Below are 13713 nucleotides of genomic sequence, written 5' to 3' on the forward strand. Positions count from 1 at the left end.
GCCCCTTCTCCAGGCCCGACCACCCGCTGCCCGCCAGGTGACCCCCAAGGACACACCCTCCGGCTCTCTTGCAGGATCTTGCCTCCTGCTCACAGGCAAGGCCTGGCGCCAGGCATCCCGGGGGTTGGCGCCATGCCACAGCTTGCTTGCCCACCAGGCCCCCTGGCAGGGTCCTTGGTGAGGAGTGGGCCTGCCCTTTGCAGAGGCGTGGGCTCACAACAGGGACAGGAGGCTGCAACAGGATCCGGTTTATTGCCTTGGAAGGGTGGTCCTGAGAGTGGCAGGTGCCACCCTGTCCCGGGCGGAGGGAGGGCCCGAGGGCCATTAAGGCCAGTGGCGGGAAAAGCGGGGGCCACGCAGCCCCTGGAATGCAGTGAGGCCAGGCTGAGGCCCGGAGGCAGCTGTGGTGGGCCGGGGCACTGCCCCTGCTGCCCAGGGTGGAAGGCACCGGGCTGGGACGTGACCCCGGCCACACGGGCACCCCGGGTCACAGGACACGAAACATGGAACACAGGCACACAAGCACGTGGACAAGCGGGCAGATTCACAGGCCAGAGGGACACACAGTCTCAGCTGGACACAGACACTGTGGTGGTGGATACAGACCACAGAGGATGTGAGGACCCGGCACGGCACACCCAGGCCACGGAGCACGCGGGACAGGGAAGGGCCTTTTGGCACGACTGCGCTGGAATTGTAAGAGGGGGCGCTGGGGACGGCCCGCGCGCAGACCCCAGGGCTCAGTCCGTCCTCCACACTTTGTTGAGAAGCTTCACCACCTCGTCGTAGATGATGAACACGATGGCCACGTCCAGGCAGACCCGGCCGAGGCGCGGGACAGTGCCCTTGTAGAACCTGGGGAGGGAGGCGGTGGAAGGGCCAGTGAAGGCACAAGGCATGGCTCTGGGGGTGTGGGGGGGAGGAGTCAGAGATTGAGAAAGCAAGAGCGGACCCTTTTGCGGATGCCCAGAGTGAGGGCACCGGGGTGCGGGTGGCCTGGGGGGAAGGTGCGGAAGGCCTGGGGTGCAGAAGGCACAGCTGCCCCTCGCCCACTCACGCCTTGAGTCCCTCGTTCCTCAGGATCTGCAGGCCGCAGTCCAACGTGTTCCGGTACTTGTGTGCTTCCAGTCCCTGCAGGACACCAACAGCCAGGAGCCTCGGTAACGGGTCCCGCCCCAGGCCCCGCCCCCACCCCCGCAGGCCCCGCCCCCACCTGCATCCGGGTCTTGATCACGTCCAGTGGAGTGTTCCCGAAGACACTGGCTGCGCCCGCGATGGCTCCGAACACACCAGTGATCAGTGGGTTCATGGGTTTGTTGGGGTTGTCTCCTGGATGGGGGTGAAGGCTGGGGTCAGACGGGGATAGCGGGCTAGGGCAGGGCTCCAGGCCTGGAGTGGGGGTCTTGGGCCGCGAACATACCTCGGTACCAGTTGCGCAGGGAAGTCATGACGAAGAAGCGGATGGCCTGATTGGATCCCTGCTTCAGCACGGTGGCCGTGAGGCCTTGGTACGTCCCCTTCAGCCCTAGGGCAAGCAGGCACGGCAGTCACACCGACGGCCTCCCAGACGGATGCAGGAGCGCCAAGGCAGGAAGCGCCGGTGGCGGCCCTGGGCAGCCTGGCCCAGGTCCCTGACCCCACCAGAGGGCAAGGCCGAGCGGCTCACCTTGTTCCCGCACGATCTCCCTGACCCCGTGGAAGAATCCTCGGTATTTGGGGCTGGCAGAGGTCTGGTCATGGATAAATTTCACCTGAGGAAGAGGCGGCAAGGCGCTGGCTTCCAGGGGTCAGGGCGCGGGCGCACCTGGCCGCCTTACGGAGGAGCCTCTGCCGTCATGTTTACTAGTTTTTCAAATAATTTAGGCAGCAGACACGTGTGACCTTGTTTTGTGCTAAGTTTTTTTAAGGCAGTGTTATCCTCCCACTGCCTCGAGGATAGAGTCCAGCCCCCAGGAGGCTCTTCAGGCGGGCTTTCTGCGCCGGGATCCCCGGGCAGACTCCTGCCCACCTCGACGGTCTCCGCGGGGCAAGACCCCTGCCCACCTCGACAGTCTCCGCGGGGCACAATGCCACCACCCCGCCACCCCAGTGCTGTCTCGCGCCTTGTCTCCTACGGGGACCTGCCCACCTTGATGGTCTCCATGGGGCACACGACCACCACGGCCTCGGCCACTCCGGCGCCCAGGCCGCACAGCAGCCCGCGCGTGCTGTCCAGCCGTCCCTGGGCGTCCCGCATGTGGTTGCTGAGAAATTCGAACGTCCCGAACCTGGGGCGGGAGGCTGAGGCGTGAGACGGGCCGCCGCGGGGCCGGGGCTCGCTCCCTCCCTCCTGCGGACCCCGGGGCCCGAGCCGCCTCACCTGACGGCCGCCTTGGGGATGGACCCGTAGAGCAGGGAGCTGAGGCCGCGGTACAGGCCCAGGACGCCATGGCTGCGGACTGTCTGCCGTACGCAGTCCCCTGGGGGAGGGGGCGGTCAGCGACCCCGCCGGCCCCTGCAGGCCCGCCCGCCCCCGCCGGCCGCCCCCACTCACCGATGCCCCGGTAGCGCGGCGGGTGCGAGCGCTCGTCCAGCTGCAGCTGCGTCTTCACGTACTCGGTGGGGAAAGTGATGCAGATTTCGATACCGCCCGCCAGGCCGCCTGAGGGTAAAGATCGGGACCCAGACGGCGCTGAGACCCCCTCCCCCGCCCGGACTATGCCCGCCGCCCGGGGACGGGCCCGCGCCTCCCCCTCCCCCGCGGTCCCGGCGGGGCGCGGGGGGCCGCGCCCGCCCGGAAGCGCGGCGGAGCCGGTATCCCGGGCCCGCCCAGAAGCGCAGCGAGGTCGGGGTCCGAGTGCGCGGTGCGCGCGCCCCACCTGCCAGGATCGCCTTCCCCGGGTGAGTGAGTGCGGCCTTCCCCGGCGCGGGCGCGGCGGCCGCCAAAGCGCGGGGTGCGGCCATGGCGGGCGGGCGGGGCGGGGGCCCGGCGGCGGCGGCCTCGGGTCCGAGCTCTAGCGCTCGGTCGCGGCGGCGGCGGCGGCGGAGGCACCGGTTATGGGCCGGGGCGGAGCCGCCGCTTCGGCCCAGGGCTCCTCCCAGCGTGGTCCGAGTCCGGGCCCGCCCCCGGCCCACCCCGAGCTCGCGGGAACCTGCGGACGGGCGGTCCTGCGGCCTAGCCAATGGCCGCGCGGCCCTGCCCGGCCCCGCCCCTAGGACCCGCCCACGGCCGTGCGGCCCCGCGGCCCAGCCAATGACCGTGCGGGCCCGGCTCCGCCCCCGCCCCGAGGATCCGCCCCCCTCGCCCGGAGGGCGGGGCCTCCCCTCACCCGACGCGCCGCGCGGTCGCCACGCCCCCCCAGGACTCGGGGCTCCGGGCGGCGCGCACTGTGGGTGCAGGCCCCCGACACACCCTGCTCACCGGCCAAACCCCCGGTCCCGAGGAGGCCCCTCAGCGCTTCGGGCCCCGCCCGCTCGCGCAAGCCGCGACGGGGAAGCGAGGACACGCCGACTTTCATTTAACATGCAGGGCTCACGCACTGCCCTGCAGGTCCACAACGTGACCCGGAGGGGCAGCTCCCCGAGCGCGGAGTGGGCAGGGCTCCCTGCCTCTGCGCCCGGGAGTCCTCGCGCTCCACTCCCCAGGAGGGCGGACTCCAGCCAGAGGGCCCGGGGGTTGGAGTCCACCCCTCGCGGTTGCTTCGAGCAGTCTGTGGCCACCCCGGGCTCCGGCGGGGCCACCACTCACTGGACCCCGGCAAAATGAACTACGCCCGGGCGTTTCCCGCCCCCCCACCCCCGAGTTCTCTGTGCTTCCTGGTGAGGCGCTCCTTGGGGAGGTTAGGGACCCGTAGAGGGCAGAGCTGAGGCCGGGAGCCAGCGGGGGAGCCGGCAGGCAGGGCCTGCAGTGGGCCTGCAGTCAGCGAGCGGAGCAGCGGCCGGGAGGGAGAGGCCCGGGTGGTAAGCAGAGCTCCTGCTGCCCCTGAGCGGCCAGGGGCCCAAGGAGCAGGGTGTCAGGCCAGCCCTGAGCACACAGAAGCCGCAGAGACATGGGCCTTGTTGTGAGGCTCCACCCAGGCACATACTTAGCCGAGCCCGCTGGGTCCAGGCATGCCCAATCAAAATAGTAAGAAACAGGCTGGCCTTCGTGCTGGGCAGGGAGCACACGCGGTGGGAGGCCTGAGGCTCGCGGGCTGCCTGCCCACACAGCTGGCCCGTGTCCCTCGTGCAGCCTCCTACAACCACCCTGTCTGCTCGAGGGCACGCCGTCCAGGCAGCTGCCCAGAGCAAGGCCAGCGAAGCCTCACTGCACGAGGGGGCCAGCCGGGGCCGGAACATCGGCACTTGCAGCTGGGCAGCTGCTGGGCACAAGGGTCAGCGACAGTGAAGGAGGTGCCGGCCCAGCAACCTTGGAGCACTGACCCTTCCACTCGGGAGGCCTGCCCCACTCGGAGCTTAGCTAGGGGAGGGCAGAGCCAAAGGCTTCCCCACTCTCCTCCCCTCCCCTCCCCCCAGGGACAGGGGACTGGGGCTACCAGCTGCCACCTACCACGCAGGAGTGGGGTGGGGCCTCAGGCTCTCTGGGTGCCCAATCTGTCCATCTGCGAAGAGAGGGGAGTGCTGAGTGCCCATACGACAGGCTGTGTGCGTGCCTGGGGCACGCAGGAGCAAGCCCGCGCGAGAGGGAGAGCAGAGGACGGGCGCCCGGGCTACCCACCATGACATCCGTAACCAGGCAGAGATGGGGTGGCGGCCTGATGAACCCCAGCCTCCGCTGCGGTCTTGGGCCTTCAAGCGGACACTAGGCCACCAGGGCACCGGAGCAGTGCCCTTTAACCAGGGGTCACGAGTGCAGCACTGCCTGGCTTCAGCCAGCCCAGGCCGCCCACCCCTCCTGAGACCAGTCGCCTGGGGTGGGGGGTGGACACACACCGTGTTCTCGGGGCAACAGCAACCGTGTGTCTGGGACCCTACACGTACCAGGTGAGAAGACTCATGTCCGGCGTGTGCCCAGGTCTGGGAGGGAGCCGGCCCGCCAGAGCAGAGCCAGGCCTGCCCTTCCTTCACGGGAGCTGCACCCACGGCCCCCCTGGGTTGCCAGAGGGTGCACCCTCACCAGGCGGGAGGCCCGGGGCCTGGGTCGCCACTGGCAAAGGAGGGGCCTGGCCTTCTTGTCGGGGCCCCTCAGCACTGTCCAGTCGGCCTGGCCGCCCCTCAGCTCGTCCCAGAGCAGCTCCTGTCCTGCTTTCCAGCCGCTTCCCCTTTAGTCTCTGCAATCGCTGGTGATAACCCTGTTCCTGACGTTCAAGCCCCAGAGCAAACAGTCTACCTGGGCTCCTGTCACCCCACCGCCTGTCCATGTGCCATGTGGGGATGGCCGCCCCCGCCCGCCACGGCCAGCACCAGGCCCTGACCTCTGGCCCTCCCGATCTCCACGTCCCGCTGCAGTGACCCCTCTCGGAACACGGGGCGAGCCCCTCCCTCGAACGTCCCCTGGTCCTGGCCCCTGGATTTCTCCTGGAGTTGCCTCGACAGTCCCGCCCTGTGAAGCACTCTGGCCCCGACCCAGCACACGTCACCCCCTCCAAACACTGCCCCCATCAGCCAATATCTCCGAATGCGGATCCGACCCAAGAGGGTTTTCTGTTTTGCCCACTGATAACCACTGTCTGGAATAACGCCCGCCACGCAGTAGGGGCTGGAACACTGCCGAATGGACAGTGTTTCACTTAAAAGCCTCGGGGCAGCTTAAACACACTCCCTGTTTGCTTTACGATCTGTGTCTAGGACTTCTGCACGGCAGGAAAGCGCCTGTCACCGGACCTCAGTGGTATCCACCTGCACAGGACCCGAGCCCTGCGACTCATTAAGGCCCCTCCAGACTCATGCCCCTACTGCTGGCTGCAGGCTGGGGCTCGGGCTCCACAGGGAACACTGCCCAACAGTCCCCTCCCCAGGCTGCCCGGACCAGGCCGCTCCCGTGACCACAGCCCCGTGGAAGCCCATTGCGCCAGGCACGCACACCACGCCATCCCCCGGCCAGCTGTCCAAGGCTGAGTCCAAGCACAGCACCCGCGGGAAGGCCCCACCCTCCTAAAGATCCCAGGCCCCTCCTGGTCTTGGGCGCAGCCCCAGTTCCCTGGGCCCCGCGGGGGTGGCTGTGGCTCTGTTACCGCTGACCCAGTGGTCTCAGCACATTGCCCAAAGGTGGTCCCAAGGGTGGCCCCCTGGGCACCGACCAGGTTCCTGAAGGTTCAAGGAGCCGAGAGAAGGGAGGGCACCTTGAAAGCCCAGTCTGGCCAGTGACGGGGTTCAGGCTGGCTCAGCTACCCGTGCACCACACGACCCCCATGCTTGCAGCACTGAGGTGCCAGCAACAGGGGCTCCGGCCAGAGGGGGACCCTGGATGCCTGTGTGGAGACATCCCCGGGCACTGCCAGAGGCGGAGGGCCGGGCCCCACACAGGGACCACCAGCTCCAGCGCTGTCCCACGCAGCTCCCGGACACGCCAACGTCGGGGCCGCACAAGGCTGGGGGACAGAGCCCCCCGCTGACCCGCAGGCCAGGCGGGTGGTGGAGACAGGGCCGAGCAGCGCCCTGAGCCTCAGGCCCGGTCAGCGGGCGGGGCCGGGCACGGTCTGCGCTGACGATGATCTGAACGAGCTTGTGCCCCGGCCCAGCTGCCCACAGATGCACTGGCAGGAAGCCAAGAAAGAGCCCCTTGTCCTTCTCTTGTTTTTTAGAACTATGTTTTATTCTGCGGAAATGTTTAGGATTTCAAGTCCACAGAGGGCGTCCCGAGAAACCTTGAGAGAGCTGCTGTGAGCGGGCGAGGGCAGGAGCCAGCTTAGGGTCTGTAACGAAGGGCAGGGAGTCGGAACCTCGAAAGGTCACTGTGAGTCGGAACCAGGTAACCAAGGTAGGGAATTTGGTTCGCACTTTTCTGCACGTGGGAAGATGAAGAGCCTGGAGGCCCTTGTCCCTGAGCAGGAGGAGGCTTCTGCTCCAAAGGGCCCCATGGGGCCACTGGGATGCCCGTCTCAGGGTGACCCAGAGGGCCCCCCACCAGCTCAGCCTCCCCACTCCCTGCCCCAGAGGCAGGAAACACACGGAAAAGGCTTGGTCTCTGCTTGTGTTTTCTGCGTGAGGTGTCACCAGCCCCCTGGGGACCCTTGTGGGCACACACGTGTACACACACACGGGGCACACGCTCACACACACACACACACACAGATGGGGCCACACTGTTGCCTGTCCTTCCTCTGTTCATTCTGGACGGCAGAGCAGGTGGACTCCAGACACCTACACTGTTTTAGCCAAAGTCTCGCTATTGACTGGGTGCTTGGTTCGGACATTTTAGGACACACGGCTTCAGACATGCACTGATGCAGTCACTGCACATCTCCAGCGTTTCCCGCATGCAGGATCCCTGGCAGAGGGCTCCACGACCCGCCTGCGTGCTCAGCACAGACGCCAGTGAGGTGACACCACCTCAGACACTGCTTCACGCGTGGGCATCACGTGTACACCGATGCACACGTGATCTGCCCTGTCCAACTCTGTGCGACCCCATGGACTGCAGCCCGCCAGGCTCCTCTGTCCATGGGACTCTCCAGGCAAGAGTACTGGAGTGGGTTGCCATTTCCTTCTCCAGGGGATCTTCCCAACCCAGGGATCAAAGCCTCATCTCCGGCATCGGCGGGCGGATTCCTCGCCACTGAGCCCCCTGGGAAGCCTCTGCCCGCTGATGAGTTCCCTGCTCTGAAGACAATGCCTGGAGCCACTTAGCCAACACGGAGTTCCCTGGCCAGCAGCTGTATCTGGTCTCATCACATCTACCCCTCAGTCTGCAATGACCCGGCTGAGGACCCGGCTTCCCGCCTCCCGAGGAACCGTCGCAGTCCCAGCGGCCACGTCTGGCAGGGCCCAGGGGTCAAGTCTAATGAGTCTGAGCTCCGGGAACCACTTTGCTTTCCTTGGATGACAGCCTTTATACAAACACATCTTGAGTGCTTCATCAAGAACTCCCTCTGTGCTGTTAGAAGCTGGGGTGGCCCTCCCTGTGGTCCTCGGCTCTGCCCGCTGGCCCACCCCGCGCTCAGCCAGGGCCGGTCTGGCCCTTACGAACGGGGGTCTCGCTTCCTTACACGTTCTGTCGTGTTTTCACGATGAGTTCATCACTTGCCACAACGTTTCCTGTCAGATTCCCTCGAAGCTTTGTTGCGTAGGTTCTCCCGAAGAGGATGTGTGTTCACCTCTCGCAGAAATCGGAGGTGAGAGGGCACTGCCTGTCAGCAACCATTTTAGATGAAAGTCCTCGGACGTCCCTGGGGGTCCAGTGGTTGAGGATCCAGCTTGCAATGCCAGGGACACCGACCTGATCCCTGGTGCCACGGGGGAACTCAGCCCGTGCACCCCAACTACTCAGCCCGTGTGTACAGGGGGCCGCAAAGAGAAGCATCGCAATGAGGAGGCCATGAACCGCAACTGGAGAGGACCCCCGCTTACCACGACTAGAGAGCAGTCTCCGCTCGCTGCAGCGAGAGAAAGGCCGCGCCCAGCAAGGAAGACCCAGGGCAGCCGAGGATAAGTCAATTAAAAAAACCGGAAACCTTCACTGAAGGATTTTTTTAGACATGACTTTTTGCTAGAACCCACGCGAAGGCAGGCTTGCCAGGGCCTCCGTCCCCACGCCCAGCACCAGGTCGCAGAGCGCTGTGTGCGTTCCACCTGGTCTCGGGCACAGGGCTGGCCGGGGCCACCACGGCTGTGCTGACCCTCAGGCTGACCGGGGCACCCGTGTGCCCTCTGTCCCGCAGGCCCGGTTCATCGGGGACTGTCCTGCATCCTCCCCGGGTGGTGGTTTCGAGTCTCAGGCTTCTCTGCTCACCTGGGGCTCACGGATGCGCTCTGCACATTTCACCTTCATTTCACGTTTTCTGGTGACAGGCCTGCGGGCATCCCGTCAGATGCCAGAAAGCCACGCCTCTGCGGCTGCCAGTCACAAAAAGAGCCACGAGGTGGGCAGGACCCCGCGGGTCCGGGAAGGGCCGGCGTGTGGGGGGAGGCGGCACGTGGTCAGGCCCACCTCTAGCGCCCTTCCTGCCAAGTATCCACAGGCAGACACCCACCCAAGGAGGTCGGCCGGAGGCAGGGCAGACTACCCTGGGCACCGCAGCTCCCGCAGGCGGGATCCAAGCCGGGTGTACGAGCCCACTCAAGTGTAAGCTCACAGCCCGTGACTTACTGTGCAGCACTTCCGAGTTCAGACACACACAGCCCCAGACACGGCAGTACAGGCCTGTGCGGCCTTTCTGGCCTATGAACCACGCCTGACAGTTAAACCCTTGCAGCAGGATTTAGCACATGGAGGCCCGGAGTCTGCTTGACAGTCTCTGATACTGAACTACTGGATACTGAACACATGTGCATGCTCCGTCCTGTCCAACCCTTTGCAACGCCATGGGCTGTAGGCCACCAGGCTTCTCTGTCCATGGAGATTTTCCACACAATCATACTGGAGTGAGTTGCCATTTTCTCCTCCAGGGGATCTTCCCAATCCAGCGATCAAACCTGAGTCTCCTGCCTCTCCTGCATCAGCAGGTGGATACTTGATCCAGATAATCACGATGGTGTGATCACTCACCTAGAGCCAGACATACTGGAGTGTGAAGTCAAGTGGGCCTTAGGAAGCATCACTATGAACAAAGCTAGTGGAGGTGAGGGAATTCCAACTGAGCTATTTCAAATCCTAAAACATGATGCTGTGAAAGTGCTGCACTCAATATGCCAGCAAATTTGGAAAACTCAGCAGTAGCCACAGAACTGGAAAAGGTCAGTTTTCATTCCAGTCCCAAAGAGGGGCAACGCCAAAGAATGCTCAGACTACCGCACAACTGCACTCATCTCACACACTAGTAAAGTAATGCTCAAAATTCTCCAAGCCAGGCTTTAATACTACACGAACCAAGAACTTCCACATGTACAAGCTGGGTTTACAAAAGGCAGATCAAATTGCCAACGTTGGCTGGATCATGGAAAAGGCGAGAGAATTGCAGAAAAACATCTACTTCTGCTTCACTGACTATGCGAAAACCTCTGACTGGATCACAACAAACAACAAACTATGGAAAATTCTTCAAGAGATGGGAATACCAGAGCACCTGACCTGCCTCTTGAGAAACCTGTATGCAGGTCAGGAAGCAACAGTTAGAACTGGACATGGAACAACAGACTGGTTCCAAATAGGAAAAGGAGTTCGTCAAGGCTGTATATTGTCACCCTGCTTATTTAACTTCTATGCAGAGTACATCATGAGAAACGCTGGGCTGGAAGAAGCACAAGCTGGAATCAAGATTGCCGGGAGAAATATCAATAACCTCAGATTTGCAGATGATATCACTGTAATGGCAGAAAGTGAAGAGGAACTAAAGAGCCTCTTGATGAGCATGAAAGAGGAGAGTGAAAAAGCTGGTTTCAAACTCAACATTCAAAAAACTAAAATCATGGCATCCGGTCCCATCATTTCATAGCAAATATAAGTGGAAAAAGTGGAAGCAGTGACAGATTTTATTTTCTTGGACAAATTCACTGTGGATGGTGACTGCAGCCGTGAAATTAAATGACACTTGCTCCTTGGAAGGAAAGCTATGACAAGCCTAGATGGCATACTAAAATTCAGAGACATCACGTTGCTGACAAAGGTCCATGCAAGTCAAAAGCTATGTTTTTTCCAGTGGTCACGTACAGATGTGAGAGTTGGACAGTAAGAAAACCTGACCGCTGAAGAATTGATGCTTTTGAACTGTGGTGTTGGAGAAGACTCTTGAGAGTCCCCTGGACTGCAAGGAGATCAAACCAGTCCATTCTAAAGGAGATCAGTCCTGGGTGTTCACTGGAAGGACTGATGCTGAAGCTGAAACTCTAATACTTTGGCCACCTGATTCGAAGAACTGACTTACGGGAAAAGACCCTGATGCTGGGAAAGATTAAGGGCGGGAGGAGAAGGGGACAACAGAGGATGAGATGGTTGGATGCCATCACCGATGGACGTGAGTTTGAGTAAACTGACGGCGATGGTGAAGGACAGGGAAGCCTGGCATGCCGCAATCCATGGGGTGGTAAAGAGTTGGACACAAGTGAGCAACCGAACAACCATTCTGACAATGACTTTAAAGTGAGGAGGGATGGTGCAGCGAGGCTGGGGGTGAGGCCACAGAGGAGGGCGGGAAGGGCAGTGAGCCCCCAAACTACCCGGCTGAGTGAGCCCGAGGTCCACGGGCTGACGGGTGGATGACCCTGTGCCTGACAGCGTGGGGGTCTCTGTTGGACGCTCAGCTGCTCTCTGACCCACTGCCCAGCAAGAGCAGCAAGATGCTGTGCCAAGCCCCCTGGAGACAGCCGGTCCCGCCCCGCTCTGGGCTCCAGGGGGACCCTCCACCCTGCCCAGGCCCCTCCCCAAGCTCTGCTCTCCTGGACCCACTTGGGCTGCCAAGGCAGGCAGCAGACAGGACCCCGTGACCGCAAGACAGTCGACTGTGGCAAAGGCCTGAGCCGTCCAAGGTCACGCTGGGGACAGGAGACAGTCGGGAGAACTGGAGGAAGGCAAGCGGGGCACGAGGGGCCAGCCTGTGCTCGGCAGGACGTCGCATGGGCAGATGCCATCCTGACACGCCCGGGAGAAACCAGAGGAGGAGGACCCGAGCCACGACGCGGGGCTCAGGGAGGCCGCGGGGGAGACGGGGGTGAGCCTGGGGGACAGTGGATCTGGCTGGACCGAGAGAAGGGGGTCCCGCTTCCAGGGGCCGCCACCCTCTGGGCCTGCGCCAGGCCGGGGCAGGGGCTGAGGGTGAGAACGAAGGGACACGAGCCCCTCCCTTTCAGACCACCGCCTCTGCCCCGGCCTGTTCCCTGCGGACAGCGACAGCTCTGTGGGTGAAGCTGTTCAGGACAGGGCTGGCACCTGCAGGCCGAGGCCTGTGACAGGACCCACCCTGTCCCGGGGTCCCCCAGCGCAGCTGCCCGCCGGGCAATCGCGCCCACTCCCCAGCTGTGCCCTGTGCTTCTGGCTGATGCACCATCCAGATGCCCTGAAGCAGAATTACCTGCTCAGCCGTAAAGATCCACTTTCCTCTCCTGGCGCCAGATGGAGCCGCTCGGGAGACAACACTGCTTTCTCAGTCCTGTACGGGCTGCGATGGACGGGCTGCGATGGACGGGCTGCGATGGCCCTGCGGGCCGTGGACGTGCACGTGTCTTTGGTGGGCTTCAGGGACGAAGTCAACAGAGCGTCTCCCTTCAAGACTGCTCAGATGACCTGGGGAGACGCCGGGGGACACCGAACGGAATTCTCAGCCTAAATACTCGTGACCGCGTCACCGTCCCTACAGGCATCTCTGCCCGTGTCACCGGCTTCTGCTGCTGGCCATCTTCCTGCCGTGCGGTCTCTGCTGCTGTGCGCAGGCCTTCTCCAGTTGCGGCGCACGGCTTCTCGCTGCGTGGCTTCTCTCGTTGCCCTGGGCAACTGCTGGTTACAGGGCCCTGTCCAGGGACAGCAGCTCGAGTGGCCTGTCAAGGAAACCCTCGCCCCCTACCTGGGAATGAGCATTCACTGCACCACGGGACAAAATGGTCACGAAACACCTCCCAAACCGTGGTCAAAATTAAGACTGAAGGGAAGGGCTGTCACGCAGAGAACGCCGCCCACCAGCCAGTCTGCTACACAAGAATCAAGTCATCACCCAAGAATCGAGTTATCACCCAAGAATCGAGTCAGCTACCCAAGTAGCTGGCGTGCCTGAATGGAATTCAGGGCAAGTATGTGGACAAGGCACTTTGTGCCCTGGGAAAACTGGCAGAACCGGCCCCCAAGAAACTTAGACATTTTCAGAAAAGTTTTATGAATGTTCATCACCTTGTCTCATGCTTGTTGCTGTTCCAGTTGTTAAATCACATCTGACTCTGCAGTTCCATGGACTGTAGCCTGCCAGGCACCTCTGTTCATGGAATTCTCCAGGTAAGAAGACTGGAGTGGGTGCCATGTACTTCCCCAGAGGATCTTCCTGACCCATGGATCGAACCTGTCTCTCCTGTTCAGCAGGCGGATTCTCTACCACTGAGCCACCAGGGAAGCCCATTCCTATAATTTCAGTTCAGTTCAGTTGCTCAGTTGTGTCCAACTCTTTGCGACCGCATGGACTGCAGCACGCCAGGGCTCCCTGTCCATCACCAACTCCTGCTCAAACTCACGTCCATCGAGTCAGTGATGCCATCCAACCATCTCATCCTCTGTCGTCCCCTTCTCCTCCTGCCTTCAGCCTTGCCCAGGGTCTTTTCCAATGAGTCAGTTCTTCACATCAGGTGGCCAAAGTATTGGAGTTTCAGCTTCAGCTGAATAGTTATAACCCTATAATTAGAAAAGCACTAACACACCATTAACTAAGATAACGTGTTCTCCTGAATAGCAGTGACCTTCTGCCCTGCTGGGTGCTTGGTTGCATATACCCTTTACCAAATCAAGTATATACTAACCTCCCCTTTTTCTCTTTTTAAATTTTTATTTTTTAATTTAAAAAGTTTTTTACTGGGTTGGCCAAAAAGTTCGTTTGGTTTCCCAGTAAGATGTCTCTAGTAATGCTTATCTTTAATTTCATTTGAGACAATTGTGTTATATTGTACCATGATAGCTGTCATACCAGCCTTCATCAAAAAAAAAAAAAACAACATTGCAATTGG

The 13713-nt window shown here is 61.9% G+C and overlaps 1 protein-coding gene across 1 annotated transcript; it reads right to left on the reverse strand.

Moving 5' to 3' along the window:
• Positions 1–233: 233 nt before the first annotated feature.
• SLC25A1 (solute carrier family 25 member 1) lies at positions 234–3070 on the reverse strand. Its single transcript, XM_061385679.1, has 9 exons — positions 2859–3070; positions 2534–2641; positions 2360–2459; positions 2129–2267; positions 1667–1751; positions 1421–1525; positions 1214–1329; positions 1058–1131; positions 234–855 (listed from the first exon to the last, which is right to left on the reverse strand). Exons 1-9 carry the CDS (start codon positions 2941–2943, stop codon positions 741–743), a joined length of 927 nt encoding a protein of 308 aa, XP_061241663.1. The 5' UTR covers positions 2944–3070; the 3' UTR covers positions 234–740.
• Positions 3071–13713: the final 10643 nt, after the last annotated feature.

This window comes from Bos javanicus, chromosome 17 (genome assembly GCF_032452875.1).
Source record: "Bos javanicus breed banteng chromosome 17, ARS-OSU_banteng_1.0, whole genome shotgun sequence".
NCBI lineage: Eukaryota > Metazoa > Chordata > Mammalia > Artiodactyla > Bovidae > Bos > Bos javanicus.

What these genes read in the sequence shown, in the direction of transcription:
- SLC25A1 (XM_061385679.1), bottom strand. Translation starts at nt 2,943, where the DNA reads ATGGCCGCACCCCGCGCTTTGGCGGCCGCCGCGCCCGCGCCGGGGAAG. An exon ending in GGGGAAGGCGATCCTGGCAG is followed by an intron (nt 2,642 to 2,858) that starts GTGGGGCGCGCG and finishes CTTTACCCTCAG; the next exon opens with GCGGCCTGGCGGGCGGTATC. An exon ending in ATCCCCAAGGCGGCCGTCAG is followed by an intron (nt 2,268 to 2,359) that starts GTGAGGCGGCTC and finishes CTCCCGCCCCAG; the next exon opens with GTTCGGGACGTTCGAATTTC.